Below are 26,279 nucleotides of genomic sequence, written 5' to 3'. Positions count from 1 at the left end.
GTTAACCTCAAGCCTAAAAAGTCCAAAAACCAATTATTATCACAACCTAGTCCCAATTTAGCATTAATTCCATCATTAATTAAAAAAAAACAAATTTAGAGAAAACCCCAAATTCCATAACCTAGATTCTTGAAATAAAAGAAGGATTCAAGCCTAGGATTAATTACCCATAGATTAGATGATAGAAATCAGTAAGTTTCCCTTCAAAAATCAAATAGGTTGAAAAAGGATTCATAACAGTCAACCTAGGGTTATGACCCCATCTAATTATGAAAACTGTCATAGAATCCAACTTAAGCCATAAATAAAAGGAAAAGAGAGTGTAAGAAACTTATCCCAAGAAGAATCACTCACAAGCTTCCACAAATTGCCAAAAAATCTCCTCTAGGTGTATGTTTTGTGACTGGAAAAGAAATGGTTCGAATTGGGGAATTAAAAGTTTTCTGTTCAGTGATGTTCGCATCCACAGACACCTTGTCCGTAGATGCAAACTCGCCTCCATGACCTAACGCTCACATCAGTAGAGCCACTTAACACCTCACATCTTCACATTTGTAGGCCAAGTCCCGCGTGGATACCCATAGACGAACACATACCCACAGAAGCGGGACACCAGAAACTAGCAAAATCTAGGTTTTCACCAAGTCTAACCCAAAACCCGACACTCATCCGAGACCCCTCAGATACAAACCAGATATGTAGCCTAAAGTAAAAACATGCAATGAATCCACCCGTACCCCACGGAATTCCCAACGAAGCTCATTTTGACTCGGTCAACCCCCAAAACCCTAAAAATAAGTTTCCAACCAAGGACCCAAAATGCTCTCGAGTAAGTCGGGAATCAAACTTATCATCCAACCAAGTTATAAACAACTCTCTAAATCTCATGGAATTGACGGAATTCCTAAAAAGGTTCGTTTATCGAAAAGTCAACTATTGGTCAACGATTTTTCACTTTAGCCTCTAATTTCTTCAAAATCAATCCCGATCACCTAGGGAACCTCTCTACCCACCTCCACGAGTCAAACACACTCTAATAGAGCTAGGAAAAGGGTCAACAGGAGTAAAAGGGTCAAAAGGGCCTAAACAACTAAACGGGTCGTTATAGGGAATGAATTGGTGGTATACTTTTATGAAATTGGGCAATCTTCCCTCTATGAATTATGAAGTAGAGTTGTGAATCCATGGGAGATCCAGTATAGTTTAGCTAGAAGGAGAGAACAGTACTAGTACTCCAATAGATCCACACCTTTAGCTTCATACTTTTTAAAATGCTATCAAACCCAGGTTCATCGTATTTGAGCTCCCGGTTCACGCTTCAATTGGGACTTGGCGTGGAAGGGGGGGGGGGTGTTATAATGGGTTAGAGTCCCACAGTAATTGTAGAATAGACTGGTGATTTACTTATAGCACTTGGGAAATTATCCTCTCATGAGAAACCTTTTGAGTTTGAATTAGGCCCAAGATACATCGCTTTTCTTCAAAAAGATGATGAATAGAAAGAATTTTGAATAACAAATTCTAGCTAATTTATGACTGAAAAATAATTGCACAATTAAATTGTCATAAGGATTAGTGAGTAGTCTAAATACACTAACCTAATTTTTTGGATTATTCTCGACCTTAAACCTAAAAGGGAGAAAATTAAATGACATGATACAATTGTCACGAGACTTAATGAGCACTACATCAGAACTTATTTTTGGCTCCTAAATAGGTATGCCAAATCAATACATGACAAGCAAAAATGGACGGAGGGAGTATTTGAACAATCATAACATCAACCCATAATTGAATATTTGAGTATTCAAGAAACAATTATTACTAAGGATAAAATGAATTCTTTTATTAAATTTATCTTAAACTTCCAAATTAATAAATAATTTGAGACAGTTTCTTTGGAAATCACGACAGAGACCGAAGGGGTTGTAACGACTCGTTTGGTCGTTATTGCACTTTTGACCCATTTACCCCTGTTGACCATTACCCGAGCCCTGTTAGTATAATTTTGACCCGCGGGGATGGGTGAAATGGTTTCCGAGGTAATCGGGCTAGTTTTATAGCAATTTACGAGAATTAGAAACTTAAAGTGAAAAACCTTTGACCGATAGTTGACATTTGAGTAAACAGACCTTTTTCGAAAATCCATCATTTCCATCAGTTCCGGAGGTTGATTATGACTTGGTGGGGGGTGTTCAGTTCGATTTCTGAGGCACTCGGGAGCATTTTGGACTAATGGTTGGAAAGTTGGTTTTTGACCGTTGGGGGTTGACCAGGTCAAATAGACCTCCAATGGGAATTTTGAGACAACGAGTGAGTCCGTAGCGTGTTTTTATGTATGTGTGCATATCCGTTTTGTATCTGGGAGGTCTCGAGTGATTGTCAGGATTTGGGGAGAACTTGGTGAAAAACCAGAAATTACTGGTTTCTGATGTCTCGCCCCAGCATACCCGCCTCGGTGAGGCTTGGTCCACCGGCATGGAAGTTGTGGATTTTATAGAAATCTACCCTAGCGGTTGGTATTCAGCTGAGGCAAATGCACGGCAGCAAGACTTCTTCCGCTAGAGCGGAAGACGCTGCTCCAGATTCATTAGATGCCTAAGTTAAACCCTTCATTTCCCATTCCCAAAATCATTTCTCTAAAGTGTCTTAAGGGAGATTTAAAGTGTTACTGAGTGGATTATTCTCGGGGTAAGTCTCTTCCACCTTATTATCCATTATTTACCTTTCCTAAGCTTGAATCTTTGGTGAAAATCTAGAAAGCTAGTTGAAGAAGATGAGTCTCAACCTTAATTTTGTTATTTGAATTTTAGGCTTCAAATGTGAGATTAATTGATGGATTTCTCTAATCTAAGCATGGAATTTCATTAATTAGTAACCAGTAGACTTAAATCTTCCAGTTGAGTTAAGAAATTGAATAAGGAAAAGCTAGGATTTATGCCTAATTTGGGGTTTTGCGTTGAATGATTAAATTGATCAATACTTGAGCTAATTTAGCAATTGGAGAGTAGAATTGAACTTCTAGAACATTGAGTTACCAATTCCATCTTTCAAATATTCATTTTACCCTTGTGGGTCTGATTTCCCTCTTTCCTTAGTTTGATTTTCAATTCAAAACGAATGTATAGAAATATGAGTATCGTTATTCCGCATTTCTAACTTAGATTTTGATAATGACTAGACTATGAGTATTCAAAGGCTCTTTGGAAGGACAAGGCTCACATTTGACTGTTCGTGGCACCAATTCGGCATTGAGGTAGGTTACAGCTTACCTTGGATAGACTCAAATTAGTGGGGCATATGTAGGAGTTAAATATTAACAGGGAAAGCATGCTAGGCCTTCAGGTATGGAGTTGGGATGGAATTCTATTAGGTTGGTTGCTATTGATTCTAGGCTTGTCGCCTTGTTGTTATGATTGGGCATGTTGCTTTGTTGTTGTGATTGGGCTTGTCGCCTTATTTGCTATGTTGTGACTTGATTATGTATTCATATATCTTTATTATGTTGCTTATCATCGGAAAAAGGAAGAATTATGAGATTAGGCTTGAATTTGATGTGTGCTTATGATAAGACACGGGTGAGATTCTTTTTACGATTTATTGTCGATTACGATATCATGTATGGCATACATACTCATTTTCCCATGATACATTGATGTGAACATTATGGCTCGGTACTGATGACAATAAGGGAGAAAATGGAACATTTTGGTGACAAAAGACTTAATTGTGAGGTGCACTTGTGATAAGGCATGAATGAGATCTTGATTATGATTTACTGATGGTAACGATATTGTGGAAGATTTGATACGACTTATGGTGCTTGTGATCTTCATAGCATATTCATTTGCATTGATTTCACTAATTCCTCATTCTTGCATTCATACATTATCGAAATGGTTCAGAATTGATTGATGAAAGACTTATGGTAACTATGAAAGAAAATGTTTCAAAGCTTGATGGGAAATGGTTCCGGGAGATATGTTGTGAAATGATATGATATGGTTCTCATACTCTGAAGGGGAAGTGTTCCGGATGTAGTGAGAGGTACATGGACACCATGGGTCCCCCGCGGGTCATGACTGCCGAGTATTCCGGTCGGAGCATGTGTGTACAGGTTTGAGGTATTTGGCCAGTGCATTGCATTGTATTACACATCATTACATTTCACCCCACATCATCACATGGCTCTTTTATTTTTGATTTGGTATGGCTTGTTTGAATTGTTGTTGTGGTAAGCTCTGATTATTGACTAGACAAAATTGTGGATTGGTGACTGTACCTAGGTTCAGGACTTGGGTTTGAGATTCTTGAGATTTGGCAAACTTGTGGTTTAGGAGCTTCACCTAGGTCTATGACTTAAACAATTGAGTTTCCGTGTGACTTATGTGTGGGTAGAATTCCTTGATTATTGTGATGATATGATTCGTGAGTATGCTTGATTGCTTATTTGCCTACTTGTTGATTTTTCAGATATGTGAACTAATTTTTGTCGGCCTATGATAACTACCAGTACATAGTGTTTGTGCTGATGCTACCTTGCTGCACTCTTTTTTGGTTGCAGAGTTTGCTACAGGTTTCCCTTCAGGTCCTCGAGAGCGTTTTTTTTTCGAGGTTGTGCTATCCTAGTTTCCAAGGTGTGCTATGTTTCTGATTTGCTACCTGGAAGACTCTTCTCTTTGGATATCTGTCCTTCGTTATCAGACTATATTATTCAGATATTGATGTATCATTAGTATTCAGAATCATAAAATACTTAGTAGCTCCTGTACTGCTACTTGACCAGATTCCGTGGTTAGTTGTTGTACTTCCGCACTTATATACTTTTACATGATATTGAGACTGCTTGGTATTTCTATTTTCTTCCGCAAGTTCATTTTGAATGTTGATTTTGGGAAGGGTTCGCCCACCAGAAGGGTTAGTGTGGGTGACCGCTCGACCCACGTGTTGGGTCGTGACAGGGGTATAAGAATAAAATAAAGTAACATATGGAAAAAAGTGAATACTCGCGAATCACTAAACAACATAAAAAAGGTGGTGCTAAACAATCTAACAAATTTACATGCATTGAATGATCCAATAGTGTAATTTCATGTGATATAGTACTTTTAAAAATTGTGTACGACAACAACAATATTCTCGAAAAGCATTTATTACAAGTGTGTTTTGTTGGATTTCATGGGTTGGAAATTATTAGTCGAAATGAGTTTCCCCTTTTTAGTTCCACGATGAACTACTGAGATTCAACATGGGCAATCATATTATCCTTAGTATCTGTAGTACTCAAAAGCAATTATTACTAAGGATAATATGAATTTTTTTAATTAATTTTATCTTAAACTTTTAAATTAATAAATAATTTGAGACAATTTCTTTAGAAATCACGACAGAGATCGAAGGGGTAATAAGAAGGAAAGAAAGTAACATATGGAAAAAGTGAAAACTTGCGAATCACTAAACATTCTAAAAAAAGGTGGTGCTATACAATCTAATAAATTAACATGCATTGAATGATTTAAACGTAAAAAAATGCCATATACTTTTTAAAATTGTGTACGACAACAACAATATTCTCGTAAAGCATTTATTAGAAATTTATTACAAGTGTGTTTGGTTGGTTTTCATGGGCGGGCAATTATTAGTCGAAATGAGGTTTCCCTTTATAGTGCCACGATGACCTCATGAGATTGACCATGTGAACAAAACTTGTCTACCTATTATTTTGAAGTGGATGTACAATTGAAAAATATTATTGGTCGGCTTCACCCATAAAGGGTATTAGATGACCCACAGGTTTATTAATAATTTTTTCACATAAAACTCTAGAGCTAGCATATATAAGCACCATTATGGATGTTTAAGAAATGGCATTTTCCTCATAATAGAAACTGCTAGCGTTTTCAAATAAGATCTATATATTTACATATGAGATTAGTAGATTGGATTAAAGGAGTTTATCCACCTCATGAGGAATCCTGAGGTGACACAAGATCCACTTCCGTTAAGGATAAATCGTAAGTCTCCTAACTAATATTTACAGTTAAATACTACATACTTTCAACAATTGCTGCAGTTACGCACATTAGTTTCAATTCAAGCTCTCTGTATATATAAGATCGACAAAATCAAAACGATAAATATTTACACTTAATAGCTTTACTAGTTTAAGTATCATAAAGTATACTTAATTCTATACCTGAATAAAAAGGAAGAGTTACGATAATCTTACATTCTTACAAGTTACCACTAATTAACTAAATAAGTCTAACATGAATCTCTTGACATAAGTTAGAACTGTTAGAGCAGGTTACCGTCCCACATCGATTAGGGAATGAAATGGTGGTATGCTTTAGTGAACTTGAGAAATCTTCCCCTAATGAGTTATGAAGTAGAGTTGTGAATCCATGGGAGATCCAATACAGTTCAGCCAGAAGCAGAGAACAGTATTGGTGATCCCGTTAATTGGTTTCGCACCTTTAGGTTCATAGTTTTTATATGCGATTAACACCAAGTTCATCCCTATTTGGACTCCAGGATCACGCTTCCATTGGGCTTTGGCATGAAAGGGAGGGGGGAGGGGGGGGGGGGGTGTTAGAGTGGGTTAGAGTTCCACATTGATTGAAGAATTGACTGGTGGTCTACTTATATGGACTTGGACAATTCTCCTCTTATGAGCAATTTTTGAAATTAAAATAGGCTCAAGATACATTGCTTAACAAGAGGATGATGAATATAAAGAATTTGAATCACAAATTCCAGCTAATTTGTGATTGAAAAATAATTAAATGATTCAATTGTCACAAGGATTTATGAGTAGTCAAAATAAACTAACCTAAATTCTTGGATCAATCTCTACCTTAAACTCAAAAGGGAGAAAATTAAATGACATGATCCAATTGTCATGAGGAGTAATGAGCACAACCTAAGAATTTTATTTTTGACTCCTTAATAGGCGTGCAAATTCAATACATAACAAGTAAACACGGACGGAGGGAGTATTTGAACAATCACAACATCAACCCATAATTGAAGTAAATGTAGTTTTCAAAAGCAATTATTACTAAGGATAAAATGATTTTTTGTAATTAATTTTATCTAAATTTTTTAATTTAATAAATAATTTGAGATAATTTCTTTGAAAATCACGACAGAGACTGAAGGGGTAATAAGAAGGAAAGACAGTAACATATGGAAAAAAGGTGAAAACTCACGAATCACTAAACATTCTAAAAAAAGGTGGTGCTAAAAAATCTAATAAATTAACATGCTTTGAATAATTTAAATGTAATTTAATGCCATATACTTTTAAAACTTGTGTACAACAACAACAATATTCTCGTAAAGCATTTATTAGTAATTTATTACAAGTGTGTTTTGTTTGATTTCATTGGTGGGCAATTATTAGTCGAAACGAGGTTGCCCTTGATAGTGCCACGGTGAACTCTTGAGATTCACCTTGTGAAGAAAACTTGCCTACCTATTTTTTGAAGTGGATGTACAATTGAAAAATATTATTGGGTTGACTTCACCCATAAAGGGTATTAGATGGCCCACAGGTTTATTAATAATTTTTTCACATAAAATTCTAGAGCTAGCACATATAAACACCATTATAGATGTTTAAGAAATGACGTTTTGCTCATAATAGAACTACTAGAGTTTTCAAATAAGATCTATATATTTACATCTGAGATTAGAAGACTGGATTAAGGGAGTTCATCCACCTCATGAGGAATCCTGAGGTGACACAAGATCCACTTCCGCTAAGGATAAATCGTAAGTCTCCTAACTAGTATTTACAGTTAATTACTGCATACTTTCAACAATTGCTGCAGTTACGCACATTAGTTTCAATTCAAGCTCTCTGTATATATAAGATTGACAAAATCAAAACGATAAATATTTACACTTAATAGCTTTACTAGTTTAAGTATCATAAAGTATACTTAATTCTATACCTGAATAAAAAGGAAGAGTTACGATAATCTTACATTCTTACAAGTTACCACTAATTAACTAAATGAGTCTAATATGAATCTCTTGACATAAGTTATAACTGTTAGAGCGGGTTACCGTCCCACATCGATTAGGGAATGAAATGGTGGTATGCTTTAGTGAACTTGAGAAATCTTCCCCTCATGAGTTATGAAGTAGAGTTGTGAATCCATGGAGATCCAATACAGTTCAGCCAGAAGCAGAGAACAGTATTGGTGATCCCGTTAATTGGTTTCACACCTTTAGGTTCATAGTTTTTCTATGCGATTAACACCAAGTTCATCCCTATTTGGACTCCAGGATCACGCTTCCATTGGGCTTTGACATGAAAGGGAGGGGGGAGGGGGGGGGGGTTAGAGTGGGTTAGAGTTCCACATTGATTGAAGAATTGACTGGTGGTCTACTTATATGGACTTGGACAATTCTACTCTCATGAGCAATTTTTGAAATTAAAATAGGCTCAAGATACATTGCTTAACAAGAGGATGATGAATATAAAGAATTTGAATCACAAATTCCAGCTAATTTGTGATTGAAAAATAATTAAATGATTCAATTGTCACAAGGATTTATGAGTAGTCAAAATAAACTAACCTAAATTCTTGGATCAATCTCTACCTTAAACTCAAAAGGGAGAAAATTAAATGACATGATCCAATTGTCACGAGGAGTAATGAGCACAACATAAGAATTTTATTTTTGACTCCTTAATAGGCGTGCAAATTCAATACATAACAAGTAAAAACGGACGGAGGGAATATTCGAACAATCACAACATCAACCCATAATTGAAGTAAATGTAGTTTTCAAAAGCAATTATTACTAAGGATAAAATGATTTTTTGTAATTAATTTTATCTTAAACTTTTAATTTAATAAATAATTTGAGATAATTTCTTTGAAAATCACAACAGAGACTGAAGGGGTAATAAGAAGGAAAGACAGTAACATATGGAAAAAAGGTGAAAACTCACTAATCACTAAACATTCTAAAAAAAGGTGGTGCTAAACAATCTAATAAATTAACATGCTTTGAATAATTTAAACGTAATTTAATGCCATCTACTTTTAAAAATTGTGTACAACAACAACAATATTCTCGTAAAGCATTTATTAGTAATTCATTACAAGTGTGTTTTGTTTGATATCATTGGTGGGCAATTATTAGTCGAAACGAGGTTGCCCTTGATAGTGCCACGGTGAACTCTTGAGATTCACCATGTGAAGAAAACTTGTCTACCTATTTTTTGAAGTGGATGTACAATTGAAAAATATTATTGGGTTGGCTTCACCCATAAAGGGTATTAGATGGCCCACAGGTTTATTAATAATTTTTTCACATAAAATTCTAGAGCTAGCACATATAAACACCATTATAGATGTTTAAGAAATGACGTTTTGCTCATAATAGAATTGCTAGCGTTTTCAAATAAGATCTATATATTTACATCTGAGATTAGTAGACTGGATGAAGGGAGTTTATCCACATCGTGAGGAATCCTGAGGTGACACAAGATCCACTTTCGTTAAGGATAAATCGTAAGTCTCCTAACTAGTATTTACAGTTAAATACTACATACTTTCAACAATTGTTGCAGTTGCGCACATTAGTTTCAATTCAAGTTCTCTGTATATATAAGATCGACAAAATCAAAACGATAAATATTTACACTTAGTAACTTTATTAGTTTAAGTATCATAAAGTATACTTAATTCTATACCTGAATAAAAAGGAAGAGTTACAATAATCTTATATTCTTACAAGTTACTACTAATTGAGTAAATGAGTCTAATATGAATCTCTTTACATGAGTTAGAATTTTTATAGCGGGTTATAGTCCCACATCGGTTGGGGAATGAATTGGTGGTCTACTTTTATGAACTTGGACAATCTTCCCCTCATGAATTATGAAGTTGAGTTGTGAATCCATGGGAGATCCAGTACAGTTCAGCTAGAAGGAGAGAACAGTAGTGGTACTCCCAATGGATGCACACCTTTAGCTTCATAGTTTTTATAAGCTATAAAGCCAGGTTCATCCCTATTTGGGCTCCCGTTTCACTCTTCAGTTGGGCCTTGGCATTGGGGGAGGGGGGGGGGGTTAGAGTGGGTTAGAGTTCCACATTGATTGGAGAATTGACTGGTGGTGTACTTATACAGACTTGAGCAATTCTCCTCTCATGAGAAATTTTTGAAATTGAATTAGGCCCAAGATACATTGCTTTACAAGAGGATGATGAATATAAAGAATTTGAATAACAAATTCCAGCTAATTTGTGATTGAAAAATAATTGCACGATTCAATTGTCACAAGGATTTATGAATAGTCAAAACAAACTAACCTAAATTATTTGATCAATCTCTACCTTAAACCCAAAAGGGAGAAAATTAAAGGCCATGATCCAATTGTTACGTGGAATAATGAGCACTACATAAGAATTCAATTTTTGGATCTTTAATAGGCGTGTCAAGTCAATACATGACAAGTAAAAATGCGCGGAGGGAGTATTTGAACAATCATAACCGTTACACCCCTTATCTTCGAAGAAGCACTTATTAAATTTGAAACACAAGTACGTTGAGTTATGGTTAAGTAAAACCACTTTGGAATATAAGGAGCAAACATTATTAAGTATATTTAATGAGTGAAGGATGTATATAAGGTATACCGGAAGGTTTTATAAGGAAATGAGTGGAAGAAATGGAGTAGTACGACTTTGGAGAAAGGATGGGTAAAGTTTCGTGTGATACATTTGGTCCAACTTGAGGGAAGAATATCTCTTAACATATGAAGTGTTTTGAAGTGAAACAAAAGCCTAAAATGAAGTTCGTCGAGTCTAGTTTCCAAGTCAACAAATCGCTCATCGATATGACTTCGGAGTAGATAATTATTGACGTTACAAGTTCGGCTGACAAACCAGAAATGCGTGCTACATTACTGCTACAGTAACCGACTTGCTACAGTGACCCGAGCCGAATTTGACCCTTATATAAAGGGTAATAACCCCCTTTTTCATCAAATTTTGCCCAGAAATTAGAAGATCGAGAGCGAGGGAATCAAAAAGTGAGCAATTTTCAAGTAGCAGAGTAGTAGTTTAGGTCTGGGTAACGCATGGTTGTGATTCTAGTATTGTTTTGCGGTGGATTTTAGCGTGGATATTGAGGATATTGCTGTTTTAAAAAGAATAAGGTATGAATCTCTTTCTATTTACGTTAATACCGGTTTATTCTCGAAGACAAAGTCGTTAAATAATTGTGTAGTAAGTTGGTTAGTTATGGAAGTTGGAAAACAGCGTGTGGGCTGCTTTATGGTACATATTGGTGTTGGAAATGTTGTTATTTATGTTGGTATATTTGTTGTTGTTGGTTGCTGAATTGAGGTTTCAGGCTAGGCATATAAGCAGGGGAGATGCTGCCCGATTTTCGGCAGGATATAGAACGTTTAACTTGAAAGCTTAACACGAGTATACTATGATGAGTCTAACGATAGTGTGAATCCTTTTAAATGTAGACTTACGAGATCGGACGAATATGTGTAGATAATTGGAGAGTGAGCAGGTATGTAACGTTACCCTTCTTTCTTTTTGGCATGAATTACATAAACTGAGCGAACAACGAACATGCATGACTCCAATAAATTCTAATCCTCAGTGGTACTTGACATGATAGTTGTCTTTGATTCTCAAGTGTTGGTTCATTCTAATTATTCTATTGAGTCTCAAATTAGTCTAACATGAATCTCTTGACATTAATTAGAACTGTTAGAGCGAGTTACAGTCCCATATCAGTTGGAGAATGAATTGGTGGTCTACTTTTGTGGACTTGAGCAATTATTCCATCATGAACAAGCTTTTAAGGTTGAATTAAGCCCAAAATGTCAAAAATATGAAGCTAGGGCACTGGATCCATGGAAGATCTAGTAAACTTCAGCTAGAAGTAGAGAATTTTACGGGATCTACCATGGATCCGCAGCTTTAGCTTCATAATTTTGAAGTTTTTGCACGGATTTCCCTTCAAATACATTGGTCTTTAATTTTTGTCTCTGTTCATTTAATGAGAATTTATGATCCAAAGTACCCTTTACTATCCAGACCTGCTTCACTCGGCATAATTTCTGTAACTTTTATAGAGCTTTATCTTGTGAAACTGAACTTTTGCTTCGCTCGGTATAAGTTCTGTAGGAATTAAGTTATACAGCATAAGTATTGTAGCATTTTCAGAATTTATTGTATTGTTCAAAAGCTGGAGTTATGGTTTTTGGAGCATATGTTCTTTAACTGTTTTTGAGAAAAAATAATTTAGTAACTAACGTGGGATGATAGACTATATGTGTGGGTCTGTGTTTTTTTTTTTTCGGGGGGGGGGGGGGGGGGGGTGGGGGGAATACATTATCCCCTCCCAGCATAACTTGTGTAACATTTATAGAGTTTCTTTTTATTTTCTGAAACTGAACTTTCTCTTCGCTAGACATAAGTTCTCTAGGAATTAAGTTATGCAACATAAGTTGTGTAGTATTTCAGAATTTGTTGTAGTGTTCAAAAACTGAAGTTCGTTGGATTTGGGAGATATGTTCTTTATCCTTTTTGAGTTGAATAACATGCATGTTTTTGTGGAGTTTGATGTGTTTTTGGCTATTTTAATGTCGAGTTTTGAAAATTTTGCCGTGTCTAGCATAACTTGTGGGATATTATGATACAAAAATATAAACTTATGCCCTGCAAACAAGTTGTTTGGGGTAGTTTCGTCCTCTTATTTTTGGCTTAAAATGTTGAACGACAAAAATTTTAGACCACATATTAGAGGGACAAAAACTAAAGACCACCTCGAAATAGGGCCATTTGTGCGAATGACTCCCATAGATTTTACATGCTATCAGAACCAGGTCCATTTCTATTTGGTCTCCCGGTCCATGCTTCAGTTGAGCCTGAGCGTGAATGAGGGTGTTAGAGTGGGTTAGAGTTCCATATTGGTTGGGAATGAACTTGTGGTCTGTTTGTATGGAGTTGAACAATCCCCCTCATCAGCTAACTTTTGAAGTTGAGTTAAGCCCAAGATTCATTTCTTTACAAAAACATATGATGAATGGAAAAGGATTTGCATAACAAATTCCAGCTAATTTGTGATTGAAAAATAATTGCAGGATTCAATTGTCAGAAGGAGTAATGAGTACTCTAAATAACCTAAATTCTAGCTTCAATCTCTACCTTAAACCCAAAAGAGAGGAAATTAAAGGACATGATCCAATCGTTACGAGGAGTAATGAGCAGCTGAGCATTACATCAGATTGTTTGGCTCACTTACTAGTTATGTGAATATTATAATGCAGGAATAAATAATAAAAAGATTATGATAAATTATTAATAATGAGTAAAGTATTAGGCTTGATTATTTAATTTGAAAGACAATTTTTGTTCTTTAAATATCTTAATTCACACATTGCTAGTTCACATTCTTATTTCACGTTTTATTCTACATGAAATAATATATTTTTCCGCACATTATTAATATAAGTATTATTTTATACCGCCAACTAAAGGTTGCATTAGTTATGTGACAATTTATTTTTACGCAACCAATAAAAATTATATTATCTTATACGTAATTTTATATAGGAACTAATTGCTCCAGTACTACAACCAAACAACCCCTAGCTAAATCCATCAACCTAAATTCTGGGATCAACGTTGACAAAATCAAAAAATGGGTTAATGATACTATTGGTCCTTTAGTTATTGATACATTATGATTGTAGTTCTTGTGATATTTAATTAAACATATTAATTTTCAATTAATTGAAATGTGCACTCTTGATCCCTTTATTGTAAATATTCATAAATTTCTCATAATTATAAATTTTTTCATCACTTAATTACTTATGTGTTATGTTAAGTTTGTATTACTACTCCAGATTTAACAATGATATAGCTCTAAATATACTCCATATTTCCTAAATGAAGGAATAAAAAACAATATATTGATCAAAATAAGACTTTATCTATAACCGAGGAGCGAAAAATGCAATTATTAACACTTTAAAAATATAAGAATTAATGGTAAAAACACACCTAAACTTCATTTTTCGCAAGTTTCACACCCAGCTATCAGCTGTTCCCTTTTCCTACTCGAACAATCACCATATATCTACTCAATTAGGTTCGTTTAATACATAGATAGTGATAGTTCACGTAGAAAAATGTAACAATTGATAATAACGGCGTGGAACTCACGAAAAAAATAATAATAGTTCAAGTGTGTTTTTCTCAAATTATATATATATATATATATATATATATATATATATATATATATATAATAGAGAGAAAAGGAGAAGAAGACCATGTTTGGTTAACTTGTATTTTAGACACCACCAAAAGGATGTGGTCAAGGGCAGAGCCATAATTTTTGTTAAGAGGGTTTAAAATTATAAAGAGGTAAACACACGAATATATATATATATAAAATAGTTTTAATCTTGTATATTTCATTTTAATTTTTTACTGAAAGGGGTTCGAACCTCCTGGGTCCAACCTAACTCCGCCCCTAGATGTGGCGCAACAGATAGGGCTGATACTCTCTTAACTAGAGGTCTCAATTTCGAGCTCTGGGTATGAAAAAATCTGATAAAGAGAGCTTCCCGAATAGATCCTACGCAAAATCTGGATTAGTCGGGCTGGTTTTCGGACACCGGATGAGAAAATAAAAAAATTAGACTCCCTCGGTCTCAAAATATTTGTCGTCCTTACTAAAAATACTTGTGTCAAAATATTTGTGGTTTTATATACTCAAGATAAAATTAAATAACTTTTTTCAATTTTACCCTTGTATTAATTACATCAATGAGCTAATTTTGTGAGTTCACATACTAACATTTAAGAGTTTTTATCGTTAATGGAGTAAATATTTATTGAGGAGAAAGAACATAATAAAATATATTAAGAGACTAAAATAGTCAAAATGCTATTTTTATAAATATTTTCTTAATGAGCATGTAAATGAAAAATGTGATAAATATATTGAGACGGAGGGAATATTTTATTTTATTAGAGGTAATAAAGTAAAGAAAGAGTGAGCAAATGAAAGAAGAGGAGAAAAGGCCATAAATAGTCTCTTATCTATGGGAGTAGGTCTAAAATGATCCCTTAACTATACATTTATCGATTTTAGTCCTTTAACTATCCAAAAACTTATCAAATTTGGTCTCCGTCTATTTTTTTTATACAAACAGCTTACAAACTCATAAACCTTCATGAGATTAATCATTAAACCATTCCTCAGACCTATATTTCTCTCTCCCTGCTTCTTTTTCCTCAAGTTCCTCTTGTTTTTTTTTAAAAAGAAAAAAAAGAAAAAACAGCATTCTGGCACTGGTGTCGCTCTCTAGTCTCTAAAATTCGAAAAGACAAACTCAAGCAAAAAATTTCTATAACCATTCTTCTCAAACACTACTAAAAAACTGGTAAAAACCGACGAAAAAAAACGGATGGAAAAAACCACCGGAAAGACCGACAAATTTTGTCGGTTTTTTTAATATTTTTTTTAAGAAAACCGACGGACTGCGTCGATTATTTTTTGCACAAAAATGCGCGAAAAAATATAATTATTTGTTATATTATTTTCTAAAATAAACCGATGGAGTCCGTCTGTTTTTTATTTTAATTTTTTAATTTTTTATAAAAAAACCGATGGAGACGAAGTCCGCCGGTTTTTAGAGTGAAAAAACAGTATAAATTAAATCAATGTAAGTATATGAACAAAAAATATCAGTGGTCTAGTGGTAAAGCCCTTTAATGCCAAGGAACATACCCGGGTTTGACTCCAAGTTCCTATGGAACATAAGGAATGTAAGTCTGGTTTTTTTTTTTTTAACAAGAGGAACTTGACGAAAAAGAAGTAGGGAGAGAGAAATATAAGTCTGAGGATTGGTTTAACGATTAATCTCACGAAGGTTTATGAGTTTGTATAAAAAAATAGATGGAGACCAAATTTGATAAGTTTTTAGATAGTTAAAGAACTAAATCTGATAAGTATATAGTTAAGAGATCATTTTAAACCTACCCATAGATAAGAGACTATTTATGGCCTTTTCTCGAAAGAAGAGAGCGTATAGAAGGGTCAAGCATCTTGAGCGTTAAGTTGTCTGAATGCATACGTATGCATTGACTTCATATATTACCTCACTTGCCCCCACCAAGATTAGTCTATTATTTATTTTTTTGGAAATTACTAAAAACATCTCTAATCTTTTTATTTACATTTCTATGTTATTTCCAACAACAACCTTAGCCGCCTTTATTTTGCAGGTTTGTTTACAATCCATATTCACTGCTTCTTTTCTTTTGGTCTTTGTAAAATATTATGCTAAGGTCAACAGTGATTGATCCTAGTGTTTCAACTTCAATCAGTTTTCTTGGTCATGTTTTGTCAATAAGGGGTTGTTTGGTAAAGTGGGTGGGACAAGTTTTGTGAAAATACTAGCTTTTTGGAGAATTGGGTGTTTAGGATTTTAAGGTTTTAAGGTTCTTGATCTGATTTGTATGTTTGGGTTGTTTGGTGAAGTGGGTTAGACAAGCTTTTAATTCTCATATTGTAAAGATTCTAGCTTTTTGCAGAATTGGGTTTTTGAGGTTTTCTTGATCTGGTTTGTCTATTTGGGTTGTTTGGTGAAGTGGGTAAAGACAAGTTTTAATTCTCATATTGTAAAGATTCTAGCTTTTTGCAGAATTGGGTATTTGGGGTTTGAGGTTTTGTTGATCTGGTTTGTCTTATTTAAGTGATTGGTGAAGTGGTTAAGACAAGTTTTAATTCTCATATTGTAAAGATTCTAGCTTTTTAGAGAATTGGGTATTTGGGTTTTTGAGGTTTTCTTGATTTGGTTTGTCTTACTTAAGTGATTGGTTAAGATAGTTAAGAGAGCTTATCTTGAATTTATTGTGTCAATTGGAGTTCTATCGCAGTTCTGGATTGGTAAAACAAGAGAAATAAGAGATTCCAATCTGAACTTTTGAAAGTCCTGATTTTGAAGTTCTGAGGCTTTCGATTTCCGTTGGAATTTTAAAGTGAGTTGACAATTGAATCTAGATCTGAGTTGTTTAGTTGAAGTCTGAAAGAATCTGGAGTGTTTGGTTATTTTGATTGTCGAGTGAGGTAGTTTCCACTCTGGTCCTGTTGGGATTGGAAGAAAAGTTGACTAAAGAATTTGCGCAATGGATCGATTATATTTTGGTTTTATGAAATGGGGTGATTATGACATTTTTTACTGAAAATGGCTGTAGTTGTGCTGTGTTTACTGTTGCTGTTGCAAGTCCCGCTAATACCTGCTTCTTTGTTGTTGGGACATAAAGAAGCTTGTGGAATTTATCGAGTTGATTATTCAGATGATCTAAATCGCCAAGTATTTTATGTAAATGGCGTATTAGTAGATAAAGATTTATTCTGCAACACCCTCAAAAACGATCGTGCAGAACATTGCGGTATCAAAAATGTTGGGTTTGGATATTGTGGATCGTACTTATTGATTGGTATGCACCAATATACACTACAATATTGTTTTCAAATGTTTTTCCGCGAAATCCTCCTAGACGTTCTTCATTAGAAATCATTGAACTTTCTCTGTATCTTTCCTAATTGCTTCAATTGGATATCGCGGTTTATAATTTGTGTATGGGTTAATAGCACTTTTGGTCCCTCAGTTATTGATAAATTATACTTTTAGTCCTTGTGATATCTCATTAAGGACAGTTAATCTTCAATTACTTGAGATGTGCACTTTTGATCCTTTTGCTTATATTCACAACTTTCAGATTTATAATTGTTCCACCGTTTAAGTACATGTGTTATGCTAAAATTGTACTGTTATTCCATATAATTTGAGGGTAACATACTACTTGAAATAGTTCAAATATGCATATTTCCTACAGAAAGGGATCAAAAACACACATTCATAATGATTGAAGGTTAAATGTAATGAGTCATTTATCACAAGGACCAAAACCAGAATTTAACAATAAGGAGGGACAAAAAGTGTTTTTCTTCCGTTGTGTATTGATATACTAGTCCACACCATCTTGCAGATGAGTTGCATTTCAAGTCTGGAAGAAAATTTATACAGAAGGTGGTCAGACAAGGATCCAACGGACACAATTTTGATGATACATCACGGAAGGCCAAAGAAAAGCATCCTGATGATTTTTCAATAACCCCCCAAAAGTTGTCCATGGCAGGAGTACCAGCATTTTTTATTCTATGCTGTGGCTTAATTTGCCCCTGTTTTCGCACGAGGAAGAAGGAAACGGATCAATCCGCTCTTGTGAAAGATCCTAATTCAAGTGAGTTAACCGTTTCAATGTTCTATGTTCCTGTATTCAGTTCATAGTTGTTTACTTTCTTCTTCATAGATACTTGGTTCGCAAACAAAATATGGCCGTCATCTGTTGGACCTTTTTTTCTAATTAAAAAATGGCTTAATACATCGATAGCGCCATTAAACTTGCCAGTAAATTTCATTTAGATACTCGAACTACATTGTGGGATTTAACTGGTTATGTTGTTGTTGTTGTACTCGAACTACAGCTTGTACCAATCGAGCACATGAACACACGATAAAGTGTTCTTATCAGACACTTTCGGTTCAAATTTTGGAAAAACTTTTGCGTGTGTTCTCAGGTGCCAATTACATAGATAAGTTAACCACGTAAATATGTCACATCCTTTAATTATACGCATTAGCCTCAATAAGCCGTAAAACCTCAAGCATGTTCAAATTGAGGCGGATGTGTATAATTAAATGAGATGACATATTTTACGTGGTTAACTTAACTATCTAATAGACATTTGAGAGCACACACAATTTTTTTAACCGAAAGTGTCTAATAGGACCACTTTATCATGTGTTCTGGTGCTCAATTGGAACAGAGGGGTTGTCGATAAATTAGGCCAAGAAAACTGGCATTTCTGATTCAGAAGATAAGTTTACTTTAAGCACTGTCGGAGGAAAATTCCATTGACATGACTCCTTTTGTATCTGTTTAGTATCTAGTGAAACCCTGACACTTGCTGCTTTGTTAGATTTGAAGGTTATTTATAAAGATATGCATTTACCTTGCAGTGGACTCCTCTCTGGAGATGAATTTTGTTCCTGAAAAGGCACCAGGCAGTCCACTACGACCGCCACAGAGTCCACTTCGAGTGCCGCCTAGTCCCTCTAGATTTAGCATGTCTCCGAAACTCAATAGAATTGGCTCCCTTCACCTCAACATGAATCAGGCTCTCAAAGCGACCCAAAATTTCTCTCCAACCCTAAAAATTGGAGAGGGAGGGTTTGGAAAGGTCTACAAAGCTCAACTACCAGATGGCCAAATAGTTGCCATTAAACGCGCAAAGAAGGTAAGTTACCATTTGGTCTCTAGTGGTCTTTGAATATGCAAATCTTATACTCTGTGTTTCAATTTATGGGGCTTGATTCAGAGTACATGGGTCAAACTAATGAATGTCTGGAGTGTATCCGGACATAGTATTTTCAACTTTTTCAAAATAAAATTTACATATTTAGAAACTACATAAAAAGTAATATGAGTCACAATAATTAACAATTTATTCAAAATATTTAGAAAGTATTTGAACTGAAGGGGAGCCTTGGCGTAACTGGTAAAGTTGTTGCCATGTGACCAGGAGGTCACGGGTTCGAGCCGTGGAAACAGCCTCTTGCAGAAATGCAAGGTAAGGCTGCGTACAAAAGACCCTTGTGGTCCGGCCCTTCCCCGGACCCCGCGCATAGCGGGAGCTTTAGTGCACTGGGCTGCCCCTTTTTATTTAGAAAGTATTTGAACAAAGCATGGTCAAAGAAAATATCCTTTGACTCTCCAAAACTAATACATATAAATTAAAACAGAAGGAGTATATATTATGATTCTTTGATGATTTATCAGAAAAACCATTTGGAACAGCCTTTCACTATCAAGTCAAAGTTGCTGATTCAACATGAAAAGGCAAAGTAATTTTCCTACTTCCTCTCTCACCGATCTCCACAATTTAAGGGAATGGTTTAACAAAGTTTACTTGCACTTTTAAGTTAATTGAAGGCCTCTGCATATTATTAAGGATTCCTAGTTCAGGAATTCTTGACTTGGTTACGATATCTTCTTCACTGTTGGAAATTAGCCAACGAAAGCCGCACCTAACGGTGGGGCCTCGTGGTCATGAAAGAGAACCATGATGCCTCAAGTTAAAATCCCAGCAGAGACAAAAAAACATTAGCTGATTTCTTCCCATCTGCCTAAGCTTTAGTGGGCATGTACTGGTGGGACGTAGTAGGGTACTCGGTGGAATATCGAGATGAGTACAAGCTGGTCCCGACACCATCATCATTTTTAAAAATTAGAGAGCAAAGGCCTCACAGCTGATTAATCTAGTAGTTGATGTTGTGAGGCATTGAGTTTTGGCTCATAGTATTTGTTTCTCATATTCATTTCCTTTCTGCAATTTACCCTCATAAATCAGAGGTTTATTTTCTTGTCTAGTCATTTGAAATTGCTACAAGTGTAAAAAAAAACAATGATCAAGAGAATACCAAAGTGCATTTAAGAGAGTAATAAAGACCGATCTCTTCCAGGGATAGAGAGACTTGCCTAAGTAAGCAGACTATTGGACCATATAATGCATCTTCTATGAATATGCTATAGACGATAATCACCAGTTTGAAAATCAGAAACGGGTCAACGATGCATGAATTTAGTTTCAAACTCAATTGCTAGATTAAGAGCTATTTATCACCTGCTAGGTTACAAACATAACTAGTTTCTTCTAATGTGAAGAATCTTGTTGGTCATAATTCTTTCACAACAAAGGGGAAAGGGGGTCATGATTTAGGTTTTGTAAAGATAATTTGTATGTTCGACTTCTATGCTTCCTCTATTGTAGGCAAAGAACTCTCATTTGAAGTCACGTCTCAGTTTTTATCTATGAGTTTGTCTTTTTAGTTAGACTAATAATATTATAGAAGGCATAGGTTCTTAAATTCTGAACATGCCTAGTAAATGCTTTACCCTTGTTGAATTGTTTTTCGTGTGAAAGAGGAGGAAAGACGAGAAATTTAGCTAGGGATATAAGAGAGGATCTGCCAGTTAAGACATGGAAGGATCTTGCACTAATTTTGTGTCAAAAAGTGTAACATGCGTCAGTCAAAAGCCGAAGGACCTGTGAACAGTCCTAGCTTGTTCAAAAGAAAGATGTAGGTTATAAAAGCAGAGTAATAGATACACTGGGTTGTGAGTCTTGTGAGTTGTGACACATGTGCAAGTCAACTTAGAAACTGAGGCAAGAACTCCGATTTGGGACAAATGGAAAGAGAAAGGAATTGTGACTTGCCTGGAGTGTCCATACAAACTAAATTCTTATCCACTCTTGCAGAGAATGACTAAGTTGAAAGGGAAAGTTCGTTGGCTGCCTTCTTTACAATGTGCTGGGTTTCCTCATGTTGGGAATGGATAGTCTATGGAATTAACTCAATAAGATGTTCAAGATTTCAGGAGTAGAAATGTTTCGAGAAATTCCCCCCCCCCCCCCTCCCCCCCCCCCCCTCTCTTGTCTCCTCCTTTTGTCTTTATTTTTTTTGGGGGTGGGTGTGGAAGTGTTGTCCTGGCCCATGCATACGTTCAAAGTAGGCACGGAGATAAAGAACCGTTGGAAGACATTTGAAGTTGAAGTTACAAAAAATTGACGTTGAAATTGGAGAAAAACACTTGTGGATGCTGAACTTTGGGTAATTGTAGTTTTTTGAAAAACAAATTGTGGAAGTTGAAGACTTGTGAGTGGAAGTCGAAGATTTGAAAACTTCACTTGAACCTCAATTGCCACCACAATCTCAAGTACCAGAAAGAAAGAGGAACCCCAACTTTCACCATTTCAATATGCCTATTGGGATGCCGAGGATTAAGCCCGCATCAAGCACAATATGAAATGAATGAAAGAGTCCATCATGGGAGGTATAAAGCTAGAAGGGAGGCTTATTTAATACATCTTCAAGCCCCATCTTTTCAAGCTTGAACTTGGCATTTTCTTTGTAAAGTAGTTCTTATTTCTAACTACACAATTAGAAGGACTCTAAACCTTTCCTTTAGATATAAGGAATGAGATTTTGCCATATTAGTGATTTCCTAATTCTTAACACTCGCCCTCTTCAAGTTCGAGTGTACATATGGTATGCTCCTAACTTGCTACAAATATACTCAACCTCATTTGATGAGTGCTTGATCGAAGCAGAGGATGTTGTTGGAGTAGGCAATGAGTCACTAGGCGGACTTTGTGTACTAGGTTGAGCTTGCAACTGTAGATGAGGATGATAACGGTTGCTTTACATTCTGGGACTATCTAATCAACACCCGCCAGGGTAATAGGATGAGGTGTTCAATTGCTCTTGCATCTGATGAAGGTGGGTTTCCATTTTGTTCTTTGTAAACATAAAAATCCTCTACTGTATATCGGACTGTGATAAGAAAACAGTTCTACAGGGTGGACATAGTTACCTACCCCTTACTAGTGTGAGATGGCAAGTATTCTATAGAATTAGTCGAGGTGCGCGTAAGCTGGTCCGGACACCACAATTATATTTATTTTTTTTAAAAAAACAGTTCTGCAAGACCAAAAACAATAGTTACAACAACAAAACTAAATTAGCATGTGTTAGCACATTGTTGTAGGTTGCACTGATTGATGGGCACTACCTGGCCCCCGAGACGACTCACTAGGAGTGTCGTGTGACGGTGGGCTGTGAGTCATCTCGGGGGCCAGGTAGTATACATCAATAGGTGGGGCCTAGAACAATATGCTAACATGCGCTAATTTAGTTTTTGTAAATATTGTTAGACCATATAAGGAGACCAATTACGCAGCCCATATCCGATGTGGGACTCTTAACAGTCTGTTACGTCCAGACCTCGTTAACTGGAGTGTGTACAAGGAAAGTAATCTTGAAGAGGAAAGGAAAGTAATTCCTATGTCTAGCCAAGCGGGGTTTACCCTGTGCGCACCCAAAGGGTAGCGGCTGCGGGTTCCCTTGTCATAAAAAATATATTTAAGGAATGACATCTAGTCATATTAATAATTTTCCTAATTCTTAAAATTACTTTTTTCAAGTTCTGAGTGAAAAAAAAAAAAAACAATAACCAACTGAAAAAATATTACATGCAAGTGGATGGAAAAACCCCCACAAACAAATAGCACCTAAATTCTAGTAGGATACTCGTCGTTGATGACTATCTATTTTTCGTGTAGTTTGTTGCTTGAATTCTAATGGCTAACCGCTTTCTTAGGAGGAAAGATTGAACTTCTTTCTTGTTCCATTTATAGCTACTATCTGATTTTATCTGTGTGAGAAAAAACTTAACTAATTTTATTGTGTAAGAAAAAAACTTAAATCAGTCTAATATCTGAATATTTTACAGGAGCATTTTGATGCTTTGAGCAATGAATTTAAAAGTGAAGTTGAGCTTTTGGCAAAAATTGAGCACCGGAACTTAGTTAGGCTTCTTGGTTTTGTTGATAAGGGAAATGAACGCCTCATCATTACGGAGTATGTACCTAATGGTACACTAAGAGAACATCTAGATGGTATATCATTTCTTAAACTTAATGCACTGACCACAACTTCCACTCTGGTAAATGTGGAGACGATAATTTTTGAGTTTTCTGGCAGGTGGACGTGGAAAAATCTTAGATTTCAATCAGCGACTTGAAATTGCAATTGATATTGCTCATGGCCTAACTTACCTCCATCTATATGCTGGTATGATACTGTTCATCGCTAGTTTTTATTTTTTCTTAGTTAACAATTGTTTATCGATGCTTGAAACTCCATACGTAACCAATAAACAAAGTTGAAGAAAAGCGAAAAGATCAAATCTCCATTGGAATTTCTAAGACCAACTATGGTTAGATTTATAGCTTGTTTGGCCAAGCTTCTGGGATGCCAAAGGTGTTTTTTTAAAAATTTTATAAATGCTTATTTTAGAGAGTTGAGGTGTTTGGCCAAGCTTTCAGGAAAAAAACGTGCTTTTGAGTAGTAGCAAAAGCTGAAAATAGTAGTATTTTTCCAGAAGCATTTTTGGAACCTTGCCCCAGTACAAATTGCTGTTGTAATATCTGCAAAAAGTGCTTTTCAAATAGATTAGCCAAAACACAAACTCCACTCTCTAAAAGTGCTTTTTCGAAAAGAACTTTTGACAAAAAACTTTTTGAAATAAGCAAATTTTGGAAGCTAAGCAAACAGACTACTATTGACCTGATAGATTTTGTTAGTCGAGATCTTTTCATTTCTTATCTTTCAAGATGGATAAGGATAGTTTTGCCCATATAATCTATCCTTATGTTGAGCTTCAAAATTTCATAATCCATTCTTTTAAACCCGGATTCAAATGTTTTGATCGATTCCTATTTTTTTTCTTGCCACAGAGAAGCAAATTATCCATAGAGATGTCAAGTCATCAAACATTCTCCTGACAGAGAGCATGCGTGCCAAAGTCGCAGATTTTGGATTTGCCAGGCTTGGAGGCTCGGAGGCCGATAAAACTCACGTTTCGACCCAAGTGAAAGGAACCGTTGGTTACCTTGACCCTGAGTACATGAAAACATATCAACTCACACCAAAAAGTGATGTCTACTCATTTGGGGTACTTTTATTAGAAGTTTTAACGGGTCGTCGTCCTGTGGAGCTTAAAAGACCTCCTGACGAGCGGGTGACACTTAGATGGGTAAAAATTCTTCTACTTCTGTTTCCTCATTAAGTTAAATTTGGGTAAATCTTATATTGTTGGCTCTAGTTCTACCAATCATCTCCGTTATTACCCTATCTGTCCAATTTATGTGAAGGTGTTTGACCGGGCACGAAGTTTAAGAATGAAAGAAAGACTTTTGAAACTTGTGGTTTAAAACAACCCATAATTTTTTTTTTTTGTGGCTGTAAATCATTTCAGTGAGGGTAAAATAGTAAGTTTAAAGTTTAATTGCTACAAAATATAGAATGGTGTCATTCTTTTCAAACGGACTAAAAAGGAAAGAGTCACATAAATTGGGATGAAGGGAGTAATTAATTGCGGAATTAGCTTGTTTTTGCATCTGTTACTTTTACTGGTATCTTGCTCAGATCTTCCAAAAATTCCTGCGCACCCGTGACGGATCCTCCAAAAAAATCAACTACTTTTGAAGGATCCGACACATAGCTGACGGTATTTTTGAAGGATCCAAACAATGTAGGTCTTTAGAATATGAGAGAACATGTGATGTTTCAAATAATACATAAACTAATCCATATATATTAACTTATCGGGTACAAATATGATATGTATATGCAGGTTTTTAGGAAATACAACGAAGGATGCGTATTGGAGATGTTGGACCCTCAAATGAAGGAATCTGTAAACGGGGAGATACTAGTGAAAATGTTTGGTTTGGCAATCCAGTGTGCAGCTCCTACACGAAAAGATCGCCCGGATATGAAGATTGTTGGGGAGCAGCTTTGGGCGATTAGAATGGATTATTTGAGGAACGGAAGGAGACAGTAAGATACTGATACTGTGAATATACCGAGTCTTCCGCCAATTGACAGAAATGGCAGCCGGAATTCGAGAACAGTCCATCCTAGTTTATATCCCCTAGAAAGGAAGGAGATTCAGAGATACTTATTGCTCAATCTTCCACTTGTTGTATTTTATTGTATATGTAAAGAGCAGTTAAGGTATTTCTTTTCTTGATGTTGATTAATCGAGTTACGAGTGAGTAATAGGAAAAGAGTTCCTTACTGGCAGTAGTTCTAAGGTTTGATTTTCTTTTTTTTTTGATAAATGAAAATTTCCCGATTACCAGTGGTGCATGGTTTTAATTGTTCTTGGTAATTAGTCCACGTTTCTACCCTTCTTTACTTAAATACAGGTTTTTATCTATGGTGGGTTCGTACTAGCGACGTTTGCTTAATTCACATATCACGTGTTGTGCTCTTACTACTGGACTAGAAGCCTAGTGAAGTGATAGTTCTTAGGATCAATATTGTGCTGGGGCTGAAAGAAGCTTCTTTTGATAAGTATTTTTATGTCATTCTATTGACCAAGTATTTTATTATTCCATTTTTCTGCATCACTACTGGTAGGCATTTCTATCCTAATAAATGGTTCACGTACCACCTTTTTAATCCAACAAGGGGCATATGACAAGGGATCCCCTGTCACCCCACCTCTTCATTTTATGTATAGAAAGCTGTTATGAAAAATAATGAGCTAATGGTTAAAAACACACCTGAACTA

General features: G+C 35.5%; 1 protein-coding gene across 1 annotated transcript; it reads left to right on the top strand.

Moving 5' to 3' along the window:
- Positions 1-16,301: 16,301 nt before the first annotated feature.
- On the top strand, positions 16,302-25,874 carry LOC132603124 (calmodulin-binding receptor-like cytoplasmic kinase 3). The gene is made up of 7 exons (XM_060316027.1): positions 16,302-17,510; positions 18,063-18,317; positions 19,097-19,374; positions 23,430-23,595; positions 23,681-23,770; positions 24,436-24,734; positions 25,335-25,874. Exons 1-7 carry the CDS (start codon positions 17,255-17,257, stop codon positions 25,542-25,544), a joined length of 1,554 nt encoding a protein of 517 aa, XP_060172010.1. The 5' UTR covers positions 16,302-17,254; the 3' UTR covers positions 25,545-25,874.
- The last annotated feature ends 405 nt before the right edge of the window (positions 25,875-26,279 follow it).

This window comes from Lycium barbarum, chromosome 7, assembly GCF_019175385.1.
Source record: "Lycium barbarum isolate Lr01 chromosome 7, ASM1917538v2, whole genome shotgun sequence".
NCBI classification, from domain to species: Eukaryota; Viridiplantae; Streptophyta; class Magnoliopsida; order Solanales; family Solanaceae; genus Lycium; species Lycium barbarum.
The sequence above is the reverse complement of the archived record's forward strand: the minus strand, read 5'-3'. Positions and strand labels throughout refer to the sequence as shown.

Excerpts from the sequence above, each read along its gene's own strand:
- LOC132603124 (XM_060316027.1), top strand. The coding sequence starts at position 17,255 with ATGGCTGTAGTTGTGCTGTGTTTACTGTTGCTGTTGCAAGTCCCGCTA. Across the intron at positions 18,318-19,096 it reads TGTGAAAGATCCTAATTCAA|TGGACTCCTCTCTGGAGATG; the intron begins GTGAGTTAACCG and ends TTTACCTTGCAG. Across the intron at positions 19,375-23,429 it reads CCATTAAACGCGCAAAGAAG|GAGCATTTTGATGCTTTGAG; the intron begins GTAAGTTACCAT and ends AATATTTTACAG.